Below are 26206 nucleotides of genomic sequence, written 5' to 3' on the forward strand. Positions count from 1 at the left end.
CAAGCCTGAGATAAAGATCAAGAGTAGTAAATCAGATAAGTGCTGTGAAGAGGAACAGCAAAGTTACCCCTGAGCTTAAGCTGGTAAGAAAAAGTCCAAGAAGAGTGGAAATGGAGAGATAAGTTTTTGTAGTTGTCATTCCTCATCATTAAAGTGAGTTACAACTGCTAAAAACAGAATACCCACAGAGCTATAATCAAACTGATTCAATTAATTTTCTGTTTACTTGTACATAAACAAGTGATGAAAAATATTGCTGGATATTTTGCAAGAAATTTCTTAAAGCTTTTCCTCTTCTTCCTAGATACTCCACACCCGGGAATGGAAAGAGCTTGGGCAGTCCCAGTCAGCCAGTCAGTCAGACTTCTATCTTTAATAGAGACATAATCATTTCTGCCTTTAAAAGTTACATGAGTCACAAATCATCCCTGCCATGTGAAGCCAGACACATCACAGTTGGAAGAAAATAGGTGCCCCAAATGAAGTTTGCTACAGATACCTGAATTATAATACTGTTTGAAACTGAAAGACAAGACGATTCCACCTTCTGGAGCATAGATGTCATGGATTCAAATTCCAACACTGTGGTGGTGACTGGTAAGATTTGTATTTCATTCTTTGAGCCAGAGATGGTATGCACGCATGCTTGATCTTTGTCATAAACAGTTTCCTAGGGGGAAGAAGAGTGGCAAATGCTCATACTAACATTTCCAAATGGAAAAGAACTTGCTGTGCCTTCCTAAGAAAAATCAGATGCATGTCAGAGGAAACAGACTGCAGTCTGCCCTCCTTACTGCCGTCCAGTTTGGTTTGTTGTTCATTCTCTCCATGTTTTAATCTTTGTTGACATTATCTCTGATCCAAACCACATAGCTCAAGGCAGTGCAGGCTACTATTAGATAAAGCTTACCCTAAAGAAGCTCTGAAGCAAGAAAACCAGGTTGCATCACAATGTCATACAGTCAGTGTCCAGAATTAGAGCAGCACATGGCAACTTTCAGGGGCTCAGTTTCATGGCAAGGTAAGGGAGTTTTAAACAGGAGATGCTGCCTCATCACTGCTAAACTAAACCATTCCATTTAAATATACCAAAGGAACATGCCTGAACATGCAGCACAAGGGGACCAAATTTGGAGTTTCTCTTGTTGGCTCCAACAAGTGCAGCATCACAGAGGCAGAACCAGCAGCTCAGAGAGTGCTGAGCTTTAAAAGGTTAAAGCTCCTAAGGAATGCTGCTGCTCGCTGTTCCTCTTGTTGCCACTGGCTCATCTAAGGGCAATCATTACACATATCTTGACATGTGAGTTGCTGGATAATTTTCCACTGCAGGTCATCTGAGGATATAGGGACGAGGGTGAAGCTACATCAAAGAGATTTGCATCTTGCTGTTTTCAATTAAACACTTTTTTTTTTTTTTTTAATAGCTGCAAGATGGGCAGAACTAGTCTGGCTTGCTCCAGCTGTAACTGCAGATGAGCTGGATGGGAGTGCAGGAGAGGGCAGGAGGTATTTGCTAACCTCCTAAAAAGCTGACAGTCTGGTTCTCTCCTATGATATTTATGGCACATATCCTTGTTGGGAGGACTTCTTAGCACCCTGTTTGTTTTTTCCTCCCTTTAGATCACCATTTATGTCCAGAAATCTCCTTGGTCAAAAAGCTTTAGACTAGTTAAGACACATGTGCATCTTTAATCTACTAGATAGATTATCACAGCATGTCTCTGTCACATTTTCACCTGCTCAGAATACAAACCTGCTGGCAGGGAGCCCAGTTTATTTTATGGAGCCCAGTAACATTCAGCCAGTTACCTCTCCACATTGCTGTAGGTATTGCAGTAAAACACTAATAGATTTAGTTATTTTTCATAGCAATTTTATCCTAAGCAGTAGTTTCTTAGGACCACCACTGACAGAAGTGTTTCACTGTGAGCTACCTAATAACTTCATTATAATTCTGAATTTCTGCACACACAGGCACAGAAATTTGTACAACTACAGCTCCAAAATGGAGCAGGTGCCACCCGAATTTTGTTCTCAAAGCAGAGTGGGATTAATGAGGTTTTGTGTTTCCTGGAAATCTGAAATGAGCACCATTTTCTTTGTTCCCTCCCCATAGAAGAAACTCAAACCTGGGGAAAATATTGTCAAAAATATAAGCTTTTCATAACATTAAAGAGAAAAGATGGAGCCGTTATGAAATAAATACTAACAAATTAAGAAACACTTACAGTCTAGCACTAATTAAGCTGTCACAAGCTTCCATTTAGGCTTAATTGTCTCCACATACAAGTAGCTTTCACTGTGCAAAATGGCAATCATGTGCTGTCAAGTATTTACTTGTCCATTTAAGGATTTTAAATATTTAAGAATTATAGCATTAAAACCATTTCACAAAGTCATTTTCCTGACACCCAGTATCTAGGACTTGGCAACACTCTGGATTGAGAACATTAATTGAGATTAATAAAGATAGTGGGAGTTTTCCATCAAACTTTTTAATGACAAAATGCCCATCTGCTCAAAATTAAGTCTTTCCCCTTTTTATTAAAAAAAAATAAACTAAAAAAGAATGCATAAAATTGAATGTAATACTTTGGAGTCAAAGTGTTATTTCCCTTTTCTTCTCTCTTTTCCTGGGGGGAAAAGTGAAGACATTTTTCCCAGCATCACAAAAGAAGCACATTTTCCCAGATAGAAAACTGTAAGTTTTCATTACTTGTGATTAAAATTAGTCCCAGATTAAATAAATTTTACTCTTTCAAACATTTTCATTAAATATGCATATCTTCATCTTCACGAGTTTTAACAATAAGAATGATACATTGACTGTGACCCGGGAGTATTTAATACCATAACTTTTAACAGTGGTATTTCTATGGATGCTGACCCTCCCCCAAAATCAGCATTTACATGATCTGTCCTACTGGAGGTACATTTAACCAGCTCCAGTTAAGGCTCTCTCATAAGAAAGCCTTGACATGAATGAAGATTGCAGGATTAGTTCTTTGATCAGTGAATATACAAATTGAAAATGTTAAGTGTTATAAAAGCTAAATCCTATCTAAAAAACTCAACCTCCATAACCAAAAATAGGAAGATAAAGATCAAATATGTGTGTGCACACATCAGCACCTAATCTGCAATTGTAGAGTAAGCACAGGTTAAAACCACCTTTCTTTCTTTTCAGGTTTTGGTCCCTTCAGACAATACCTGGTTAATTCCAGCTGGGAAGCAGTGAAGGTAAGCATAAAAAAAAAAAAAAAAAAAAAAAGAAGGGAGGTGTTTTATTTTTTAGACATCCCAACACAAACTGGTTTTAGGATTTCCATTCCTTTTTCATGACTCATTAAACAGAATTGTGCCTCATGGAGCAGACACCCAACATAGAACAAAGAGGATAATTAAGTGAAATATTATTTTACTTGCTTTATTTTTTGTGCTCTTTAAGCACTTTAAAATATTATTCTTTATTTTAAAAATTTATTTTTACTCACGGTGCCTTCTCTACAACTATTGCATGTGCCACAGGTTATGTCTGCCTTCAGTGAACCATCATTTTATCCTGTGTGAGGTGATTTCCTTCTCACACAAGTGTAGCCTATTGAGATCTCACTGCCTGCTTCAGGAACACAGAACTTAAACTGTGCCAGCTCTAAGTGTGAGTTCACATTTCAGCTTTGGCTTCCACTTTCAAATGACAGTGAAGTCTACAGTTAAATTGAAAACAAGGTCATTCAGAGGAGTTTTTTCCTCCATACACCTTGATTGGCAGTAACAAGTCTCAGATGCAGTCTTGAAACTTCCTGCTTGTTTCCTGAATCTGTGTAGTAGAACAAATTTAGCTGGAGGATACAAAGGCATGATTGGATACCTGGCTTTCAGCATCAACTGATTCATTCTCCCTGCCGCAGACAAGAGCCTTTCCTGGCGTTCAGTTATTCTCATAAGGTACCAATGAACAGAGTTATTGTGAGAGGATCATCAACGTAAGTTTTTAGCAATCCCAAGGTAGAAAGAAGGGTACACAGTGAAATCTGAAACTAGTGGGGGAACAGTCAAAGTAGTAAAATTAAATTGGAGCATTGGTCCAAAATATATAAGAAATGACAGATAATATAGGTAAAATGGAAAGTAGGACGTGTAAAACAAACTAAGGGGACTGTGTTCTATTATGAAGGCTGAAACAAGTCCATATATTTTTTAATGCTTTTCGACACTGAAATGAGAAAGTCAGCTATAGGAAAGCATTAGTAATGACAGAAAGGTGATGGCTCTACAGGACTATAATAATAGTACAAATTTTGGTGACAGCTACTGAAGATCTGTTTTGAAAGTGAAGTGCACTCAAGTTAAGATGATTGAAAAACAAGGACCCAGTATGTTTTCCCAAAGACCAAAGCAATAGCAATTCCACCAAAACACACATCTTTTCCATTCTAGCTTTGCTGGGTGAAGAATGCTGAGTGCAGCTTGGTGTTTGGTAGAATAAATCTATTGCCCCTTCCAAGTCAAGAGGGATGTTATCCCTGTAGGCTAAAAAGAAACAGAAATATTTCTCTGATACCTTTCCACACCCCAGTCATGACAGGAGACCCATAAATTATCTTAACTCCAAGTCAACATGTACCCTAAACCACAAATATTTGTCAGTTGACAGTGTTCTTTCTCATTATTTCCTGATTCCTATTGGTTCTAATTTTGGGTGCAAGATCATCCTCTTCTGGCTGAAAATAGAGCATGTTCTTTATCTGCAAGCAAAACAGCCTCGAGCGAGAACACACCAATGGGATGAGTTTTCTGTAACAATGCCATGAGCTGGCTATGCCTGGGAGTTACGTAACAAGGACCACAGCATTCCACAGCAAAACAGATGTCAGTCCTTGTGTATGGAGGAGAACAAATCCATTCCCTCTGATGTGGCACCCTCTATGTGAAATTAATTTGTATTCAGACTGGAGATGATGCTTTGGTTTCCTACTCCCTGGCAAAGGTGGTTAATTCAGAGAAATTTGCTCCAAATCTGGAAGTACTTTGAATTTTGATAGGTTTCTCCACACTAAATAGCAATCTCACAGTATTGTTCCATTGGCCTCATTCATAGGAGTGATCTTCAGGAAGCCTTCCTGTGATCTTCAGGAAGCTTATGCACATGTATTAAAGATAACAAAATTTAGTATTTACATCTGGAAGTAATCCTGGCTTGGCTTGGGGTACCTGCATAGATCACCGGAGTGACATAAAAGCCTCCTGCCAAATCTCTTTGCTGTGAACCATGCAAGCGTGCACTCACATTCAGCCTCAGGAACACGCTGAACAGCCAGAACAGACATACTAAATATCATTGGTCAGGCTTAATGCCTTTGTAGCATTACCCAGAACTATCCTAATTATCACCCCAAAATTAAGTAGGTGCTTATCAAAAGCCTGGATAGCCCCTCAGTGATGATGTAATGCTGATACACACAGTCTTAGAAGTTCACATCCCAGAAGGGTCCTCATACCAAAAACATCTGAAATCCTGTAAAAATACATTTAACAGTTGCAGTGTCCTAATTCCAAAGTATAGCCTCACTCTCCATGCTCTTGAAATGGATCCTTGGCCAAAGAACCATGGCTGCCCTTCTATGAGCAATACTTGCTCTAAACTCACAACTGCTTCCTTAAGCTCCTCCACAAGATGCTGCTGATGTGATCAGCTGTGCCCCTGAACCTCTTTTCTTGCTGTAGAGAGGATCAGAGATTGATCCAATGAGCACAGCCCATTCCAATGCCTCATCCCTTCTATGTCCTCATTGGGCACACAGAAAAATATTATTTCTCTTACAAATTAACTGTGTACTACTACTGCCTTTTTGGTGAATAAGCCAATTTCCCTTGAAGTTCCCAGGAATCCAATGATAAATGTGAGTAAAACTCTACAAATCTCTATATCTACTGGTTTAAAAAGGGTATTTATCCTGAATTTCCTCTTTAAGAATATGAAGATGTAATTTTCCAAAAACTTGAGGAATACCCCATTGTTTTTGCATGGATCTAAGTTCTCATGACAGAGACTCTCACACATGGCATTCATCAGCATTGCATTCTTCACCCATGGAGATTTTGTTCCTCAGCAGGTACCCCTCGAGTGTTCAGGGAAAAGGGGATCAAATGTACCCAAAAGCACAGACAAACCTGTCAATTCAAGGACGTGGAGAAAAGCTTCAGCACTCTTACAGCACCATCACCTGGCCCAGCATGGTTGTCTAGCACCAGAAAGACAGCTGATCTTTTAGAAACCTGTCTCACTGAGTTTTTCATGGTTCTCATAACTTCATTCACCTGAAATACCCTCCTAAAATATGCACGAAAGCTCTGCCAGCAACACTTTTAACTCTGGAAGTGCAGGACATTCTCACTAAAGGAAAACACCACCAGGTATTTACTCTGCATTTTTTGACAAATCAAAGAGTTACCACAATGTGTTAGTGCTGCAGCACCACATGGGACCTTCAGAATCCTAGATCCCCTGATTTATTTATTCCAAGCTACAGATTAATGGTCCCACCTAATAACCCTTGGTCCAACCCTGTTGCAGTGTCTCCTCCAGAAAGTCCTGTCTGCAGCTTGGCAGCAAAATGACCTATCAGGCCACTCCACCATCAAGGTCAGAGTCCCCAGTTAATAGGGCACAAATGTAAGTTGAGTGACAACATTCATAGTAATTAAACTGTTAGTGCAAAAAACAGGTCACATTTCCAACTGCTTCTGGGAACTATGTCTGCTATCAGGAGATGAGGATCAGATCTCCCAGCACAGTTTTTCATCCTGCCACTGACCATGTGATCTTTGGAAATCTGTCATTTAATCTCTCTCCCTCTCTGCTTTAGTTTCATCATCTGTGAAACTAAGACATTGCTATTTAGTGCCTTCATTTCTGTGTTGGAACTTTCTTACATCCCTGAAATTTTAAGAAGGTTATCTACAGGATTAGAAAAAAACCCAACAACTTAAAACAACCAAAAACCCAAAACAAACACATAAACAAAACCCCACTAACCAGCCACACAAAACACTTTGTTTGCAATGTACTTGCAGTCTGGCTGGGCCAATTGAAACCTTCTGGTTTCCTTTCTGCACCAGCACAAGCAGTTCACAAAATTAACACATGCAACCACCTTCCCAGCAACCCAAACAGTGAAAACTCAGGCAAAATCAGTGATGTTTTCCAGTGTTTTCTAGAAGTTCAAGCTATTTCTAACACACAGTTTCCAACCTGAGGACAGTGCTGTGCAAATCACTTCTCATTGGACCAGAACACCAATGGACTTGAACTATGACCACAACTCACAACAGCTCAAGGTCAGCAGTGATAATGCTGGATTTCTTCTCCTTTCTAGAACTTCCCAAAGAGAAAATTTTCATGTTTTCTTTTCAATCACTTTTCCCACAAAACAGACCTCCAAATTTTTTCTCTTTCTTTGAAATTTCCTTTCCTGTTTCAACTACAAAAAACAGGCACCTGTTTACTCACCAGTGTGAGCTCTGGTTTCCAGGTGCAGTCACCCTCCTCTAACCATCTTCAGTCTCCCACCTTAAAAGCAAAATTGGTTCTGGTTAAGTCTGAGACATGGAGCCTTTTTTCATTTTGCTCCATGTTTACACATCTGGTCTAATGGGGTGTAAGCCCATGGCTGGGATTGTTAGACAACACAGTAATACACATTATTGACAACACGCTGAAATTGCTTAGGACATAGAGAACCATCTTCCTTTGACACAAATCCTCAGCCATTTGCTATTGGCCAGCTTCAGTTTGGTCCTGCACAAAAGTATTTCTGTGTGTTTCTGCTGTGACAGCTGGTGACAACAGAATGCCTCGACCCAGAGAGCACGAGAGGAGAACAGCATTACAGCTGGCTTTGGGTCTCCATGTTCTGCACCAAAGTTTGGGGTAGTCAAGTCCTCTAAGCCTTATAGTTTAAGAGAAAGACTCTCATTAAATGTAAAAATTTGAAATGCTTCGGAAAAGAAAATGCTAATTGTGAACCAGCTGGGGTTTTCTTGTGTGGAGGCTCAGGCACAGTACAGCATTCTTCAGCAAGATGATGCAATGGGCTCTCAAAGACTGTCAGCGCCCACAGGAAAAAAGGCTGGCACTGTTCTCCAAATGTGTTTACTTCCCTGCAGGCATTGTTTCCTTGCTTTTGTCAAATAGTTTATTGAGCACAGCTAATCAATGCTTCCGCTGACAAGAAAATTGGAACAGTTTATATAGGAAGCAAGTGTTGAAGGGCAAATTTCCCAGAACTCTGGGCCTCTCTGCATGGGTATCCTGAGTGAGAAACAAAAACCTAAGAAGACAAAGACACTGATTGCAGTTACAGGTCTCCTGGGCTAATCAGACACCTCTACTTTTGCCTGTGCCCCCTTAAAAACTTAACCTGTGCCCTCCTTTGGTAGTGGAACAGGGATTTTCAACCACCATTCTATTTTCTGGGACAAAGCTTCCCACCTCAGATGAATTCCTTCTGCATCCTGCCACTGCAGCTGCTTACCTTCTGCTGAGGCCTAGGCCTGGTTTGTTAGCCCTGTTCCACTGACAAAATCCTTTCAAGTCACTTCCATGTGACATTTATTCTCCAGACCATCTTCCAACCACCTAGCCAACCTGCTGCTTTGAAGGGTGCCTTTGTTCCATTCACCTGAATTCTGGGCATAATTATTTCTTTGGGAAATTTGGTCCTGTGTGGAGATTCAACTGTACATAATTAACAGAAGTAACATCTCAGTGACATTTCCTTTTACTAGAGAAACATTCTAGACCGAAAAATAAATTAAACTCATTCTAAATGTGACATCCTCGTGTTGACAGTGACGTTCAGCACAGCTTACCTGAACCTGGTCAAGCCAGCAGATCTCATGACCCTGGAGTGAAAAAGTTATGCTTAAGGTGAATTCTCCTTGGTTTTGTCTCTTGGCAGTGCAGTTTTTCTACCAGCTCTTACCTACAGCAAAGCCTATTTAGATGCTTTCAAGGGTGGAGCTTTTCTGAGATGCTGTCTCATGGCTCCCCAGGGCAATAACCCCTCCCACCCACTGAAGACAGCATCTCCTTGGAAAAGACCACAATGGCTCCACATGGACGGATGTGACATTAGGAAATTGCTTAGCACATTTTAGCCTCTTCCAGCTAAAAGAGAGGCAGCAACAATAAAACAAATCTCATTCAGAAACCATGGGCTAAGGTGTAGCCCTTTCAGGTGTTTTCTCAGTTGAATCAGCCCAGTTTCACAGTCAGAAATCCAATGCTTCTTTGCTGCGTCCTTGCCCTCCACACTCCTTCAAGTCCTCAATGGCTTTTTTGTAAACACAGGAGCTGTCCAAGAGGGGTCTTGGAGAAAACATCAATCTCCGGATCATGCAGCTGCCAGTGGTTTACCAAAAAGCAAAGGAGCAAGTCTGCAAGATCTGGACAACTCTTCAGCCACTGGTGGGTAATGATGAAGTTAAACAATTTCTTCCCCTCCCCTGAATACAAAGAAAAATTCTCCAAGAGAGTATTGCAAAACATCAAACAACTCTGGAAAGTGACTATTGAAACTGTGATCAAGGTTCTAAGCTGAAATTCGGAGCACACACTAATCAGCATGCTGGTTTAACCCCGTGTCAGTTAAACAGCATAACTGATGCTGAACAAATGAAAAGAAAATATCTACCATAAACTGAAAAACAAGTACTGCTGCTCTGCAGTCCTGACTAAACACAACAAAAACTACAGCCTAATTTGGTTTTTATTTATAATACCTTATCAAAATTTTCTTTAGACATGAGCAAGGCTCCCCACCTTGAAGCCAGTAATTCACATAATGCTTGGCACTTTTGCATCACATGTTTTTAAAAAGCAGGTCTCATTTCTGATTTCCTATTATTCACTCTGGTAGGAAAAACCAGCTTACAGTTCACGTTGGGCTGGCTTCGTCCACCACAGCACTCATCATCCTGGAGCAGTGTGGGAAGAACAAAGGCTACCGGGAGAGGGATGCTTGTGGTTTTCACCCAGAAGGTTCCTGCTGCGTGCTAGATGGCCCAGAAAAGATTGAATCTACAATTAACATGAAGACTCTCTGGAAGAACATCTCAGTGGAAGGGATTGATATCATCCTTTCCAGAGATGCAGGAAGGTAAATGTCATGTATCAGGGCCTCACAAAAACAACTCAATCAGCTCATTTAACCCTGGAGAATCTTTGCCATGAGCTCTCCTCCAACAAAAATCATTCAGAAGCAAAATCTTCAGAGAGGCACAAATATGAAACTGGGATGATTTTAAATTTTCTGTAAAGCAGCCTCCATGAAAAGCTACAGGCAGTAGATATTTTTCCATAGATTTATAAATTCCAAAAGAAACAAGTTCCAACATAGAACACACTGTGATGAGCAACTCCCGTAAACCTCAGCTATTAAGAGAGTCTGAAGGCAATACAGACTAGTAGCAGATTTTAATCTGTTTTTCTCAACCGGGAGGGATACAAAATGTAAATACATACACTGGAGAACAGCAATTACAGGTACTGTTAGAACCAGGCCTGTGATCTCATTATGTATTCTAGTAGCACTGAAGCAATTTTCTACTATGCTAGTCTTCATTGGAAAGGAAAACAAACCAGTAATTTTTATTTTATTTTAAATAAAAATCATATAATATTGGCCCTTAAATTCAAGATTTTGACCCGAATTTTAAAAGGTAGAATGATTAGAAAAATCTCTTTAGACAGAGAGATTTTATGACTTAGACAAAAACTGTGTTACATGGTTGTAATTTCCAGCAGGGTGTGTTACTTTTCCCACTCCACAAGAATGCCTGCCTTGTGATATTTTTTTTACTTAAAGTTCTTTGTGGGTGGGTGTCTGAGAAATCAAACCATCAGATAAGCAACATTTGTTTCTCAAACTTGGTTTATTCCAGCATTTCCTTTATTCACTTAGCAAATATGTTCTTAATAATTTCATAAACCAGATCTGGTTTGGCTACTTAGAATATTTAAATTTAATCAAGGTTTACTGAGCCTTAATTCAGGTTTCTGGTTTTGTTTTGTTCTTAATATTGCAGGTACCTTTGTGATTACACCTACTACATTTCTCTGTATTATGGCAAGGGAAGAGCTGCTTTCATCCACGTCCCTCCATTATCCGAGTCGGTAACAGCAGAATTTCTAGGAAAAACATTACAGACCATTATTTTAGCAATGTTAGAACAGTGTGGGAAACAAAGAGAGATGGATCACAGAGGGGAAAAATTATGATTTCTTAGAATGCAACTCCTTACCTCTGAAATGAAGTAGATATAAAGATTATTTAAAACCCACACACAAAGGATTTTATAGCCCACGTTATTTTCAGTGAAGTTTCCTTGCAAAACCCAACCAACCATTTGTGTCTCTTAGAAAAGGCTTGAGGGGGAAAAAAACCCAAATGATTGGTGGTTCATAGTGCTAACAATAAAGTTGTTCAGATTTCAGAAAGTGTGAAACTGGACTAAAAACATTTTAGATGTTTAATCCTGGTTCTGTTGGTTAAAAAGACATCAATAAAGACTTGCTGACCCCAGATGGATGCTCAGCTGTAAGGACTCACCATGGCATGGATGTAACAAAGATCCCCCTCAGCCCCTGTCTGAGTCCAGAGTTAAGCCCACAAAACACTTGGCTGTGGGGGAAATCAAAACACACTTGGGGAATCTGGTATGGGAAGTTTTACAGTTCTCTCTTACCTACCTGCTGTAGATGCTGCTTTCCACATCAGCAACGGGCTCTGACCCAGAGTGACCAGAGAACACAGAAAACTGGAAACCAGCAGGATCTATAATGCTGTTGGTAACTTGAGTTTCAACCCAAAACAGCCACCTCCCCCAAATTCTCAGTGCCTGTCACAAGGGAAAACCCTATAGTCCTTCCACAAAGCCCAGCCCAAAGGCAAATCCAACAGCTAACCTGTCCTGAGAAAGGCAATCCTGAAGCACTGTGCTGTGGGGAGGGCTAGGGCACGAGGTTACCTACAGAACAGGCACCAAAGGAGATTCCAAATTGTAAAATATAGGAGCAGACTCCTCCACATCTCAAACTGCTCCATACAGAAGTGCTGGGTACCACAGAGGTCACAGCACTGCCCTTCAGCACACAGGGAATGTCCACGCTCTCCTCTGAAATCCTGCTGCCAGCAGAAAAGGACAAGATGAAATCACTCAGGAGCAGCACAGCAGCAGCTCAATCTGGACACCTGGGATTTCTTGAGGGAAACAAAAGCCTCTTCCTCAAGCACCATCAGTAAAAAGCACAAGAGACAAACACAACAGCACAGGCAGCTGCTGGGGCTTCAGGCCACCTCTGAGCTTTGTTTTAGTCAACATGTTGATGCCAAGAGTCTGAGGAAGTGGAAACACCAAGCTAATCCTGGTTTTTTGAAACCAGGTGCTGGCTGGCTGAATGCCTCACATGGGGATTGCTCTGTAGGTAAATAAATAACAATGCTCACCTTATTCATAGGAACGGCCTCGTGCAAAACTGCTCAAATCTCAGCCATGAAGGATCCAAAAGCTCAGTGTCTCTGGATGAAAATACTTTTGATTTCAACCAAACAATGGCAGTACTAACTCTAATTAAGAGTAGCTCAATTAGATGCAGCAAGAAAGGGCAGAGGAAGACCAGAGCAGCTTTTCTGAGTTTTCTAACCTGTTCTTGCTTTGCATAAGGAGCAACAAAATCAGAAACAAACAAATGCATACAGAATTCTTTTATTTAACTTAAATCATGTAGTACTGAAACTACTAGAAAAAAGCAGAGTAAGAGAAACTAAAGGAGCCTTAGCTTCAGCCATTCAAAATAGACAAAGTTTCTTCTTTTCATAATGTAAAGAATCCCGAGTATATCGCAATAACAGGAATAAATTCTTACAACAGAATATACAAAAACATTTTGAAATTTTTTTTATCTACTGATTTTAATATAAACACAGGAATTTCTTTAGGAATAATTTATACACAGCAAGTCTTTTTATGTAGTAAATTGGCCATGTTATTGTTTAATTTTCTCTTAAAAAAATTTAAACAAGAAAAACTGGAAAATGTATTTGCAACTGCATCCATTCCTTAGCACTTTCTAGTTTTTTTGTCCCAGAGGTAGACAAACTCTGGCCAATCCTTTCATCTCAAACCTCACTGGTTCAGAAAACAGAAGAAGATAAAGGTGTCCCTGTCCACAGCAGAGAGGTTGCATCTTCAAGATTTTTAAATAACAATAAATAGGAACTCTGCCTTGCTCATTTCAACAAAGCTTCCAATGGTGCTCAACAGCTTCAGAAGCTGCACACAAGCATTTAAAGTGATAAGAAATTTGCAAAGAATTCTTCAATAGTAATTACCAAAACCACCTTTCCTCTTTCCCTGATGCAGTTGCATCCTTCAAAGCACGAGGCCCCCGTGGCACAGGTGCTGAGCGCCCCGAGAGCCTGGGGAGCAGCAAACCCCGCTCTGTTTCCCGACCAGTGAGGTTCCTGTCATCCGTGAAGGTAACTGCCCTAGACAGCAAAGTGAAATGACCAGGTAAGAGGATCCCACCCCAACCAGAGGGCTCTGGAAGACCAGGATACTGAAGATACAGAACATTTTCCCACCTCCTTTACTCACTTGCTGTATACTGGGTCACAAAGCTTGGGCGGGACTGGGGAGAGGGACAAGCCATGAATTGGACAAGTCAGCGATTCCTTTTTGGCATATTGTAAAGCTAACTAATAACTGGTACCATGGAAAAACTGATCACAGACAGACACACCCACACACGGACACAGAAAAGTGCCCTTAAATTATATTTTAGGCATTTATAAACTACAAACATTTTATAAAATTATTCTATGTACTTACAAAATGCAATGAAACATTTAGTTAGTTCTTGTAAACCAGATCTTCGTCAACTGACTACCCGTAATCTACTGGACTTAAAGCCCTATTGAAAATGCTAATTAATGGTTACTAATCAACAGAACGCATACCCAAAAAATATATATGAGCACACACACATATGCACACACACAAACTAGTGAAGTCCTAAGCTACTTGCAGAACAGGCCGGCTGTAGGTGAGACCGATCCGCACAGGCCAATGACCAACCACTGCCACACTCCTGGTAAGGAATTTACTGCTCCAGCTGCAAAGTCCAGAGGTTCATTTACAAGTACCAACAATCAGAATTGGGACACCTGAGCGCAGATGCTGTCCCACAGATAAAGCTCAGGATACTACCTCAAACTTCTGCCAAGCCCTGTGTCTCTGTAAATCCCCACTGCTGCGTCCTTTGTTGTCAGGTGTCTCCCCACAAATTCCTCTGTGCTGACTGACCCAGCTGCTCCATGTCAGAGGCTGTTCAGCACCTCTAAGCAACCAGTTCTGAACTGAGGTGCCCTTTGAAGCCCTCCTGTCTACTTGAGTTCTGTATCTTCAGCACCCCTGGCCACTTGTGTTGTTTCTACATATCATTCTTCAATCCTTGTCTGCACATCTACTCATGGGTTAAGTTGCAACATCTGGCTTTATCACTGGTTAGTAAGGAGTGGATCCCTTGCACCTTCCTCCACTGTTGTTCAGCCCAGTGATTGAATACACGGTTGACAAACAAAATAGGAATAACAGGAAACAAGTGTTACTTGTACTAATGGAATGAAAAGGGTTTAAATATATATATATCTATATTATAAATATACATATGCAGATATATATATGTATATATAGATATATATGTATGAAGTTACACCAACAATAGGAGCATTGTTCACTTAGACTTGGATTGAACCCAACACCCCTCAGCAGTTCCCAGAGGGGATGACAGCAGCTCCCTCTGGTCACAATTGTCCTGGGCAAACTGGGCTTTCTTTCCTTTAAAAGACCAAGAGGAGCATCAGTGCACCTGGCACCAGCTGGGAGGAGCAGGGGCAACACACAGGGAGGCTCCACACCTTGCCCCGTGCTGGGCTGCCACCTCTGGTTTATCCTCCCACCGAGGAGCACCTGGTTGAGTGCCACGGCTGTGTCTGCACAGCAATCGTGTTCCCTGCAACCAAACCACCTCCTCTGCCAGGGCACTGTGTGGTGCCACTCGGGAGAGACCCAGAGCCGAGCCCTGGGTCCCGCTGCCGCCTGCTCCCCTCGGCGACGCCAGCTCGTTATCCCACCGCATCGGAACATCTCGGTGCCGTTCCTCAAAATGCTGGTTTTCAGGGCTCGGTGGGCTTTTGTGTTTAATTTATAAACAAACTGGATTACTTTAACTTTATTCAAACATAGCTGAAGTTCTAAATAAATTTTCCATACCAGACAAGCCAGTGGTCTCAGGGAAGAACAACATTACAAACCATATTATGACTCTATCAAGCCAACATTAATTCTCAGTTGTTCACATGCACAAACAACTCGATTTACTGTCCAAGGGAAGTCTGCATGAAAAACCCATGTGAATAAAGCTATTCAAAATGCACAAAACACAACAAAAAAAGCTATGGAAACAAACAGAACAAAAAAGGAATTAAGCTTGAATTGCAAACACAGAATGCAATGGTATCATGAAGGTGGTTTGGTCCAGGAGAGCTGACTGCCATCACACACGGACACGAGGCCTCGTGGCTGTCTTCTACTGAAGTGCTTTTTGAAATGCTTCTTGTGATGCTATGTCATTAGTGTTTCTTCCTAATGCATTGTAAAACCACCTATGTACAATTCTACAAACCAGTTACTCGGACAGTTTTAACAAAACCCTCCTAGCCAGCTGAAAGATCTGAGGATCTCCAGTTGTGGTAATCAATATGTGCAAGGGAGGGGAACAGCCACTGCACCCAAAGGTCACTTGAACATCAGACATGGAAAACCAAATGAATCTAGTGAAAACTTCCAATTTTGCTGGTTTCTCAGGACTAGGGAGAAAGTCGCCCCAAAGCCAAACTCTAGTAATTAACCACAGCGCTGTGTATCCAAGAGGCCGGGTACAACTCCAAGTAGCCAAGCACCACATTACTCAGATACCACAACCAACACCTGCACGAACAGCTGCCAGAGCTGGAAAAAAGGAAACATTATACAGCAAGCTGATGGCAAGCTCGTGTTAGTCCTGTGTGCTTGTAAACCACTTACATGCTGTCAGAGGGCAGTTAAAATTTGATGGCTGGTCCATCAGAATCCACAGTTATAATGCATATAAACTGGGGAAGAAAAGGGAACTGACTTTTTACTGGCACATTAAAAAAAATCAATTCAATGTTAGTTTTGAAAAAAAAAATGAAAAAAAAAAAAAATCAGTGCTCTCATCAAACAGAAGCAGCAAAGATCAAAGCTTTAAATTTGATGTATCAGCCAGTGACAGGTTTTGGTCAAGAAAGCAATGCCATCCCATATGAGCCAATTTATTTTGGGGATCTGATTCAGCCAAATATCTTTTTGATGCTTGTGACATCTGAGCAAGAACTGGCAGGAACGACAGTCCATTCTACAGGACAAACAGAAAGAACATTCCCTTTAGTATTTCTTCTGGACCTTCAAACATTGTAAACATTTGATTCCTGTAAAAGATTTCAGGAAATACTCACAATTTCAAGTTCCTTTATCAGGTCAGCTGCATTTCCACTCATCCAAACACGCAGAATTTTGCTGCTGACCCAAGGGCTGCTGTGACAGCATATTAAAAAGCCTCTGTGTTTCCTTAAAGAATGGTCACCCTAAGTCAGACAACTCTTGGGTTTCTCCTCACAACAAATTTTAAGAAAATCTCCTCACAAATGTTAAGAAAACAGAGAAATCCCTTGGAATTGAGGCAAATATTCTGAGGTGACCGTCTGTGGCAGGCAGTGACTGTTCCCCTCCAGAACCTAGAGCATGTGGTATATGGAGTGAGAGGTTACCAGTATCAACGGCATTTATTGGCTGCTGAGAAATGTGAGATGTATTTTTTTATATACACACATATAAAAAATTAAGAGTGAGGTAGATAAATGTTTGAAAAAAAAAATCAAAAACTGTCCCCCTGTCATACTCTAAAACCCTTATCTCAGTATTTAAATTCATTATGGGGCATCTCTACAGTGATTTAAACTGATATCACAAAAATAAATAAAAAATCCTACATAGAATACCTTCTTAATTAACTTTTTTGTCTTTTTCATTTTCAAAAGGGAAAAATAACTATGGGACAGAGGCAAGAGAAGATAATGGGACCTAAACTACACAAGCAAAAAGCACTACAAACTTTTAAAAATCTCCAGTCAAAACTAGCAATCAGTATATTTTTACCCATTGTTCTTACTCGAAAGATTTGAACATTTCCATCCCAGAACCACCTCTTCCTGCCATCGTTTGGTTGGATCAGTGCTAAACAAAGGCCTAGACTGGAACTAAGGTAAGATGAGCGACTGCAGCGACTCCTTGGGCCTCGACTTCCTGACGGCCCCTCCTTCCCCTCTCACCAAGGCTTCTGCAACTGAACAAACAAGCTCACTCGTCTTCTTTTGTTCTGAGGTTTGGTCTGTGATTTAAGCCACAAGCTTGGACTTGTACAGGTTTCCATAGCTGCCAACACTTCACTGTCTGCCAGCCGAGCCGCCGGCCCCAGCTCCGCGCTTCCCACCGGCCCCACGGAAACGGCGTGGGGGCTTCCCTTTGCTTGGGGGGGCTTTTCTTCACCAGGGCTGGGAAGCACAGCCCAGGTGCCCTCCACGAGGGCTCCCTCCACGAGGGCTCCCTCCACAAGGGCTTCCCCATCAGGAAGGTGAAGAGCTGGGGTTGGCTGGAGCCAGGTGATGGATGGCTACCCTAGGAATGCCTGGCATCAACAGCTGCACCTGGCACAGCTCTTGTTCACAGGGTGGAAGGGGTGAAAGAATTGTTTTAGGGATCAGTGACCCAAAAGCCTGGTGTCTGCTGTTGTACCCAACTAATAATTTAAAAATAATACATGTGTGTGTGTGTGTGTCTGTGTGTGTGGGGATGGGCGGGTGGATGTGTGAACAAGCAGGGAGGGCAGGAGGGGTAGGACCCTTGTACAACAATGAATAGAAACACTGAACAAGAATGCACTAAATAGTTAACCTTTTGTTTCTGACCTGAGTTTGTATCACGCCTAGCACTGTAAGAGACTCGCGTGCTGTCTGGGCAGAGGTTAGTGGGAAGGAAGGAAAACTGGGGCTTAAAAACACCACACCACAGCACTGCCAGAGTGTTCCTGTGCGGGGTGTCCCTTCTTTCTCCTCATCCCCCTCCAAAGCCCTGTAGCCCACACAGCCAAGATGTTGTAAAACAACTAATGGGAAGGAAAATAAAATTAAAAAAAAAAATTTAAAAAAAAGGAGGAAATGTATTTATAAAAAGGCATTAAACAGTTCATGGCAAATCATATGAAAGGTATCAGTTACTGGGAAGGAGGAAGTAAAAGTTACACACTATAGTACAAAGCATAAGAAAATTTGTTGAAGTGGAAGGGAAGGAGGGCAGACCTGAAGGTTTTCATAGATTAAATCCACAAAGATAAAGAACAAAAAAAATAGCAGCTTTTTTCTGTACAGACATATAGATGAGTATCTGAACCGTAAGAAAGTTATAAAAGTGACACAAAAGACAATGTGTATGCAAATGATCCATGGTCTAACATAGAACTGCAAGACCCTTCGAGAAGTCTTAATAATAAAGAGAAAAGGTCAACAAAGCATCATATACTTGAATCCGGTTACTGCTTTTTTTTGTCTTCTCCAATTTATGTTTCTAGGTGTTTTTTCCTTGCAAGCCTGGGAAGGAAGGCAGGCTGCAACGATGGCGATCTCGGCCGCTTATTTTCAGGTTTTTCGTAACTCATTTTTGGCGGGCGGTTGACTTTTTTTGTACGAAATGCACATGTTTGTTTAGCTCACCACTGCCAGTTTTGTCCAGAATTCACTGGGATGGGGACAGGGGTGGAGGGAGGGCTGGTTCTTTACCCCATCCCTTTTATCTTCTCCATCACAAGAAAAAAAAAAATAAAAATCACATTTTGTCCAGTTTTGAAAAAGGATCTAGACAATTTGACTTTTTAATTTTTTTTTTTAAATACCAGTGCATGACTGAATAGAACATATTGGTCAGGATCTGTTTTGAACAGAGCAGTTGATTACTGTGCTCCTTCCATGACTACAAAAAAACAGAAAAGTAAGCAAAAAAAAAAAACCAAACTAAAATAAAAAACAAAGAGTTTTTTTTTTTTTTTTTTTTTGGCAAAATTTGGCAGCATTGAAAATGGTAACAGCCTTGGACGAATGATGGCCCTTTTTTATTCTTTTACATGTTCCTAAAAAGATTAAAGAGCAACATTAAAAATCCAGTCATTTTTAGTTTAGGGTTTTTTTGTGTGTGTTTTTCTTTGTTTGTGTTTTTTTTTTTATAAAGACCTACAGTGTTAGGCAGGTGCTTGCAGGGGTACTGGGAACCACCTGGCCTGCAATATCTTTGATCTGATAAAAGTGCTGTACGGTTGAACTTGCACGCAGATATGTTTCCCATTATGAAGCAAAAAGAGAGACAGAAAGAAAGAGAAAGGAGAGAGAGAAGAGAGAGAGACATCAGATCTCAAGTTTTCTGTTGCTATTAAGTGCTAACATTAAGAGTTTTAAAAGGCCAACTGTGTGCCCCATGACTGGAGTCCTTGACTGAAACAAACATCTGCTTGCATATTGAAAAAAAAAGAAAAAGACGGTAACTTGTTTACTGAAAAAAGGGTTCTCCCAAGTGCAGCTATGGCAGTTCTGAAGATCCACTGAGGTACAGTAGGCTTTTGAATATATTGTGATTTTCTTTCTTTCTTCCCCCAATGCCTGTGTGTGTGTTTTGTTTCTGCGAGGCTCCGCGGATCAGCAGGCCGAGGACTGGGGCAGCGGCAGGGCCCTCTCGTTCTTGCGGCCCCCGTTCATGTGCGCGTAGGGCTGGCGCTCCTCGAAGCTGGCCCGCAGCACCACCACGCCGGGGCCGTTCTCGGCCTTGTGTCCTGAGTGCTTGTCAGTGGGTTGCAGGGTGGAGGAGGGGTCTAAAGGAATGCTCTCCATGTTTTCAGTCTCCAGGTCAAGCTCCTCTGTGTCCGGAGGTTTGTTCTCTTCACTGTAGAAGAAGGAGACCTCTTTGAAGGCTGGGTCTAGCTCGTCTTTGATGCTACCAATGATTTCCAGGAAGGAGGGTCTCATTTTCGGGTTGTACTGCCAGCACATGCGCATCAGTTCGAACCTGGGCAGGGAACACACAGGAGAAACTTTTACTGTGGGGTTTTAGAGCCATGACTGGGTCAGACCACACGTTTTAGAGAATCATCCCACCCTGAGGGAAGCCAAAGTGACAGAACTTTCACAGGCTGAGATCCCCAGGGTTGTGGGTTCAATACCTACAACTCACCATTTACTTAAGAGTTGGACTGGATGATCCTGGGGATCCCCTCCAGCTCACAATATGCTGTCAATCTCTGTGTCACATTTCCACCTTCCTTCTCATCACCCGTTCACTCCCATACCTCCTGCCTCACCTGTTCTGCTCCCTCACACACACCTTCCACACCTTGTGTCTCGCGGGTACCTGACATCCAGAACCATTGCATACTCTTATTCTGACTTGGTATTTCTCTTTTTCCCCTAAATTACCCTGTGCTTACTCAGCCATAAGCTACATTGCACCTCTTGGAGTATCTTTTTCAAACAACTCATCCCATCCCATCAATACTGACTTGGAAAAAAAATTAAAATAGGAAATACAGGCAAGGTAAAGCACTGCCTTTTTCCCCTGAAAGAAGAAAATTACATTAAAATTAATTGTAATCCCCAGCAGACATTTGGCAATCTCAAAGACATTCTCTAATCTTTTTATTTTAAAATTAGGTTGTTTTCATTTACGGCCAGGGATGCATTAATATTTTACAGAGTGTGAGATCATCTGTTTAAGCACATCCATGATTAGATCTGTACAATGTCCCATGCTGGCAAAACAAAACCACAAAATGAAACTGTAATACAGACATAATGAAAACAGCATTTTCATGACACAGCAAAATTGGATATTCCCAAGAGATCGCCCTGAGCTTTAAACATAACACAAGAAAGGATTTCACCGTCTGTGAAGGTGGAATAGGGATGTCTTCTGTTAACACAGCACAGTAATAGGACAAATTTAAATAAGAAAAGGAAGATTAGCATTAATTCTTTGAGCCAATCCTCTGTGTACACAGCGCTCAGAGGAACACGCTGTGTGGAGGAAGTCACTGCTGGCCAAAACTACTACTCTGTGCTAGAGTAAGAATGCATCTAAAAATAAAATAAAGCCAAGAAAGATCTCTCAGTTAAGGTAATGCACATCTCTGACTCACCTGCCAGCACTGGGACCTGCAGCCCCAGTGAGACCCCCTTGGCTTGCTGGGGTTTATTACCCACCTCTGCCAACCTTCCCTTAAGCCAGGTCAACCAAAATTTTAATTTCAATTCTAGATAAAAACACCGTATTTCTAACTTCCACAGATTTTCAGGGCTCAAATGAGCAATTCTATTTGAACTTTTCATTAGCTCTCACTGCCTTGTGCCCTCAGTTGACCAGATCTCTGCATCAGTGTGAAAAAAAATTATTTTTAAATTAAACAGACAAAAACAAACAAGCAAACAAATTCACTCTCTTTTTGTATAGGACCTAAATTCATCCCAGAGTAATGCCCCTGTTGTAGAACAACCCTTTTAATAGGACTGACACTGAGCTGGAGAAGCCTGGGCTCTGCAGCCCATGGTGGGTCTGGAGAGAGCTCAGGAGCCCTGGCCTGAAACAAAGCCCCAGCAAAGAAAGCCCCTGCCCAGAAACTCGGGAAATTGGGAAATACTGTTGCACCTCCACTGTGTTCTCAGCTGACGTGAGCCAGCAGAGAGGGCAAGTGGCTGTGTTTGGGCTGCAAACACTGCTGAGTGCTTCAACCAAACCCAAAGCAATCTTCACTGAAGTGCATCTAAAGTGCCCAGTATCCCTGCCAGAGCTCCACTGGCACCGCTCCGCGTGAACAAACGTCAGCCACCTGAGAATGGCCTTGTGACACCCAGCAAGAGCTGGCAAAACCAGTCTGTGCTGGGAGAACTCCCCGGGTACTCAATGCTGCATTGTAACCGCACGTAGACACGTAAACACTGCCCAGCTCCTGCTTGTTTTTGAGTCTGTGAAAAGCCTTTCAGAGCAAAAGCGCAGCCAGGCTATAAAACTGCACCGTACCCTCGCCCACAAGGGTGAGGAAAGCTTGAGACATAAATATATAAAATCCATTTCTGTTACTTCATTGCTGTTTCCCTTCCAGCTGACTGCTGTGTCCCTGAATAGAAGCTTGGCTGGAGCCAGGAACTCTGGATATTCGCTGGCGCGGCGCCCCGAGGCCTAAGGGCAATGCTAAGGAGATACCACAAGCAGCGGAGTAATGCATGTGACATCAGCACAAACAAGGACATGTGATGTTTCTTTTAAGCCATTCCAGATTTAAAAACCCTACAGAGTTCCCATAAAAGGATTTTTTTTTTTCTTTTTAATTCTGTGTGTTCGCAGGCCTTGTTTACATTATCTTAAACAAAATAAAAACCTTTCCAATAGACAATGGAGGAATTTACAGGCTGTTAATACAACCTGAGCAGATTTATAAAGTACGTTCCTGACTGGTGGCAAGTGAGCTCCAGGGAGCTGGAGGCACCACCGTGGGTTAGGGGAATAGTCAACATCCCTCTGTGCATCTTTTGCTTAAGGAACTGAACAGAAACTGAGTTCTGTTTGTACTGAGACATTAAAAAAACCCAGAAAATGGAAAGTTCCTATAGAAGCTGCATTCCATTTGTGCTTTGCAATACACTTGATTTGGTGGGGAGAAGCAAAAGGACCTCCCCTCCCCTGCTGGTGCCGTGTGCTGCCAGTGCCTCTGCAGAGCAGACCCCGGATTCTGAGCAGGAACAAAGGGAAATCAGCACTGCGTAAATAGTCTACAATGCATGTGGGGGAAGCAATCCTGCTTCAAAAACAGAGTGGAATTCCAGCCTCCACAACTTTTAAAAGCCCCATGGGAACACACTGTCTGAGAGCTTCAGCTGTACCAAAGCTTGGTGCCACGCAGCCGTCACCTGATGAGCAGTGCCATAACAATGGGAGGACATAAAAACATCACTGAGTGCACAGGAAGAGGAGAAAAACAGCAAAGCTTCTCCTGGCACTGTCTTACTGAACCATCTGTCTTATTGCATGGATCTGTCTGCAGAGCCACGCGAGCTATGCCAAGAGGGTGTAGCATAAACACAACTGAGGCTTGTTTCACCCTGTACAACAGTAAAGAGCCTCCAGAAATACCCTCCCCTTTGTGCTTTGCCCTTTTCACAGGAATTCACTACCTCCCAGCCACAGGACAATCCCCTGTAAAATCCCCCTTTGGCCAAGCATCCTTTGCCCTGCACAGCCACACTGTAGAGAGAACCTTTCTGGCTCCATCTAAAAGCTGCTGACCCACTGTGCCAGGGTAGGGGAGCACAGGCACTGACCAGCATGATCAGCTTGGCAGGGATGGAGACACAGCCTGCCTGCACCCTGCAGAATTCATGGGGGGATCACGAGGTCCTGAGGGGATCTCCTGCTCTGTGGCTGGAGAGTGCAGGGCTGTGTCACCATCACATCACCTGCATGGCTAAAAGTAGCAGATTTGGTGACAGCAAGACTCTTCTCTCTGTTCTCATCTACACTTCCCCACAGCAGTTACCTCCTCCACCTGTTCTGGAGGTTTCTCTCTGTCAGCACACTCCCCTCTCTCCACAGACAGCTCCGCTGATATTCTGACCAGAATTTCACCTGCTTCCAAGCTGAGGAAGAACAAAGTTCTTGTGATTTTGTAGCCCATGAGACTCAGGAGCACAGAGCTCCCCTCCTCACCTGCCTTCAGGCAGCAGCAAGCCCAAGTGACCTCCCTGCAGCCAAGCTTTGCTTTTGGGACATCTGGAGTTAATATTAGGAGTCAATACTAAAGTATCACAGACCAATCTCCACCAGCAAGAATTTGTGCTACCTAAAAAGTACCTCCCACTAGCACAGACATGCCAAGAAACCTGCCTTTAAACACAATCTTTTAGCAACCTCCACAAAGAAGAGGATCCCTTGGTTTACAAAGGGTTCCATAAAGCACTGGAGAAAGCAGTGGCCTGGAACATGCTGGGATGCAGGGTAAGATCCATGTGCCATTTCAGGGCTCTTAGACACAGTTAGAAACACTCTTCTACCCATGTTCTGATCTTCCTGCAGATCCCCAGCTGAGAAGGAGGTTACTGGGCCCTGGAGAGGATCTCTGCCTACAGAGCAGCTCTGGTCCTGCCAGCAGGGTGTGGGTGAGGGCTGGGAGCAGTGGGGAGGTCACCGAGGGTGGCACAGCACGGTCACAGCTTCCTGGGCAGGGAAAGAAGTGAAAATGTGCAAAGAATAAAGCACCACAGGAACATAAGAGGTTTTTTGATTGCCAAGTGCATGTGCAGGAACAAAGGTGAAGGTTACTCTTGGAGCTCCCTACTGTTATTCCTACAATTGCCTACTTGAATTTCAGCAGATTTGGGTGTCTGTACTAAAAGAAAGACAAAACAAGCTGAAGGGGAGCAAAAGCAAGTCACAATAAGGTCATACTTTTTTTTTTCTTTTTACATTTGGGATAAAGCCAAGATGTTTTTTATCACTAAAAAAAAAAAAAAAAAGGGCAAAACAAAAAATCACCACTAATGTGGATGTGCCTTAGGTCGGAGTTCAGCCTCATTCTTTTTTCTGACAGAGCAAAGCAGCACAATTCAAAGGCAGATTTTTTTTTTTTTTATTCTGCACCTCTGCTGGGCAGAACCAGCATGTGAACAGCTTCTCCACGAGGAGCACCACAAGAAAGGCCTTGGCTCTTACACACCAGTGCAAAGATTTGCTCTGCCAGACTTTAACCAAGTTCTCCCAGCTCACAAGCCAGGACCTTGAAAGTGGATTCATCCAGTAGCAACAGCCCTGGAGCAGAGGAGATTCCCTGAGGAGGGGGAGGAAGGAGAACTGGGTGGGCTGCAGCAGAGAAAACTTCTGGCCTGACTCCCCTCCCACCCCTGCTCATACCACACACACCCCAGCTTAACAGGAATTTCTAATGCTGCATCTCTCCCCAGTGAGGCTGTTCTCACTGCAGAGGTGCTTTCTCCTGTGAACCCATCACATCCCTGTCCTTCCCCATTTGTGCCCACCCCATTACACAGCTCTGACCGTGTTAAACAATGTCCAGTCAATCCAACTGCCAGGAATTCTGCACAGCATCTCGAAAGGGAAAGAATGTGAAACCAAGGAATCACATGGCAGCTACACCTCCCCCTGCATATACCACCCACCCCCCTCAAACAACAAAACAACACTGCCTGTCATCTGAAACCACAGCCAGGCTCCGGCCAAAAAAGCTATTTTCCTAAGAATCCCAAGCAGCTGAGGCCCTTAAGTGATTGTATCCCTTCTGTGGGCCTCCAACAAATTTCAATAACTGCAAGATGCAGTATTTCCTTCCCAAAAGTCAGTTTGGGAAGTATATCAAAGCAATAAAGTCTGAACAATTGAAACTGCTGTACACAAAGGCCAGCAGAAGTATTTCAGCAATGTAAAGCTAAAAACTGAAGCTGCTGCACTGCACATCCTCTGCTGCTGTGAGGCTTTGGGTCAATCCTGGGGCAGGGAGAGGTTTTTCTGTGGAAAACCTCACCCTGTGCTTGCAGGGAAGGAAACTGTTAGCAGGGGGGATTGGTTTATCTTAATGGGACAAGTGCTGTGCCTGAAACAGTAGATCAAATCCAGCTTCAGATACATTGATTTATCTGTATGCTGAACTAAAAAGTTTAATTCCAGTGTTTACACACATTTCAGCTTGTCCCATGCTCTCTTCTCTCTTTATGCTCAACAGAATTACTTTAAGCAGAAGAGATATGATTTAGGCACAGGGCCTCCTGATTATGTAGCAAATGTCACTTACAAAGTGACATTTTTATTAAGCCTAATTTTATTCAGTAACACAAAGCTTGGATTTTGTTTGCTTATTAGAGGAGATAGCCCAACATGAGATTCTGGCCACAAGCAAAGTTTGCCTGGAATGTCTCACTACCATGAAACACTGGATTGACAGAGACTGAGCAGCCCCTCCTGA

The 26206-nt window shown here is 42.4% G+C and overlaps 2 protein-coding genes across 3 annotated transcripts in view; one reads left to right on the forward strand and one right to left on the reverse strand.

Moving 5' to 3' along the window:
• The first annotated feature begins 1431 nt into the window (after nucleotides 1–1431).
• PGPEP1L (pyroglutamyl-peptidase I like) lies at nucleotides 1432–11468 on the forward strand. Its single transcript, XM_077785809.1, is given in 6 exon segments — nucleotides 1432–1464; nucleotides 1467–1506; nucleotides 3188–3240; nucleotides 9356–9472; nucleotides 9934–10163; nucleotides 11092–11468. Coding segments are annotated over 6 exon segments (666 nt in total). The 3' UTR covers nucleotides 11285–11468.
• A 7769-nt stretch (nucleotides 11469–19237) lies between these two features.
• The window catches only part of IGF1R (insulin like growth factor 1 receptor), a 165092-nt gene continuing 158123 nt past the window's right edge, over nucleotides 19238–26206 (reverse strand). For both annotated transcript variants that reach the window (XM_021552605.3, XM_021552606.3), the window contains exon 21: nucleotides 19238–20253. In XM_021552605.3, the coding sequence (XP_021408280.1) occupies nucleotides 19887–20253 (367 nt within the window). In that variant the 3' untranslated portion in view covers nucleotides 19238–19886. The remainder of the gene's footprint in view (nucleotides 20254–26206) is intronic.

This window comes from Lonchura striata, chromosome 11 (genome assembly GCF_046129695.1).
Source record: "Lonchura striata isolate bLonStr1 chromosome 11, bLonStr1.mat, whole genome shotgun sequence".
NCBI lineage: Eukaryota > Metazoa > Chordata > Aves > Passeriformes > Estrildidae > Lonchura > Lonchura striata.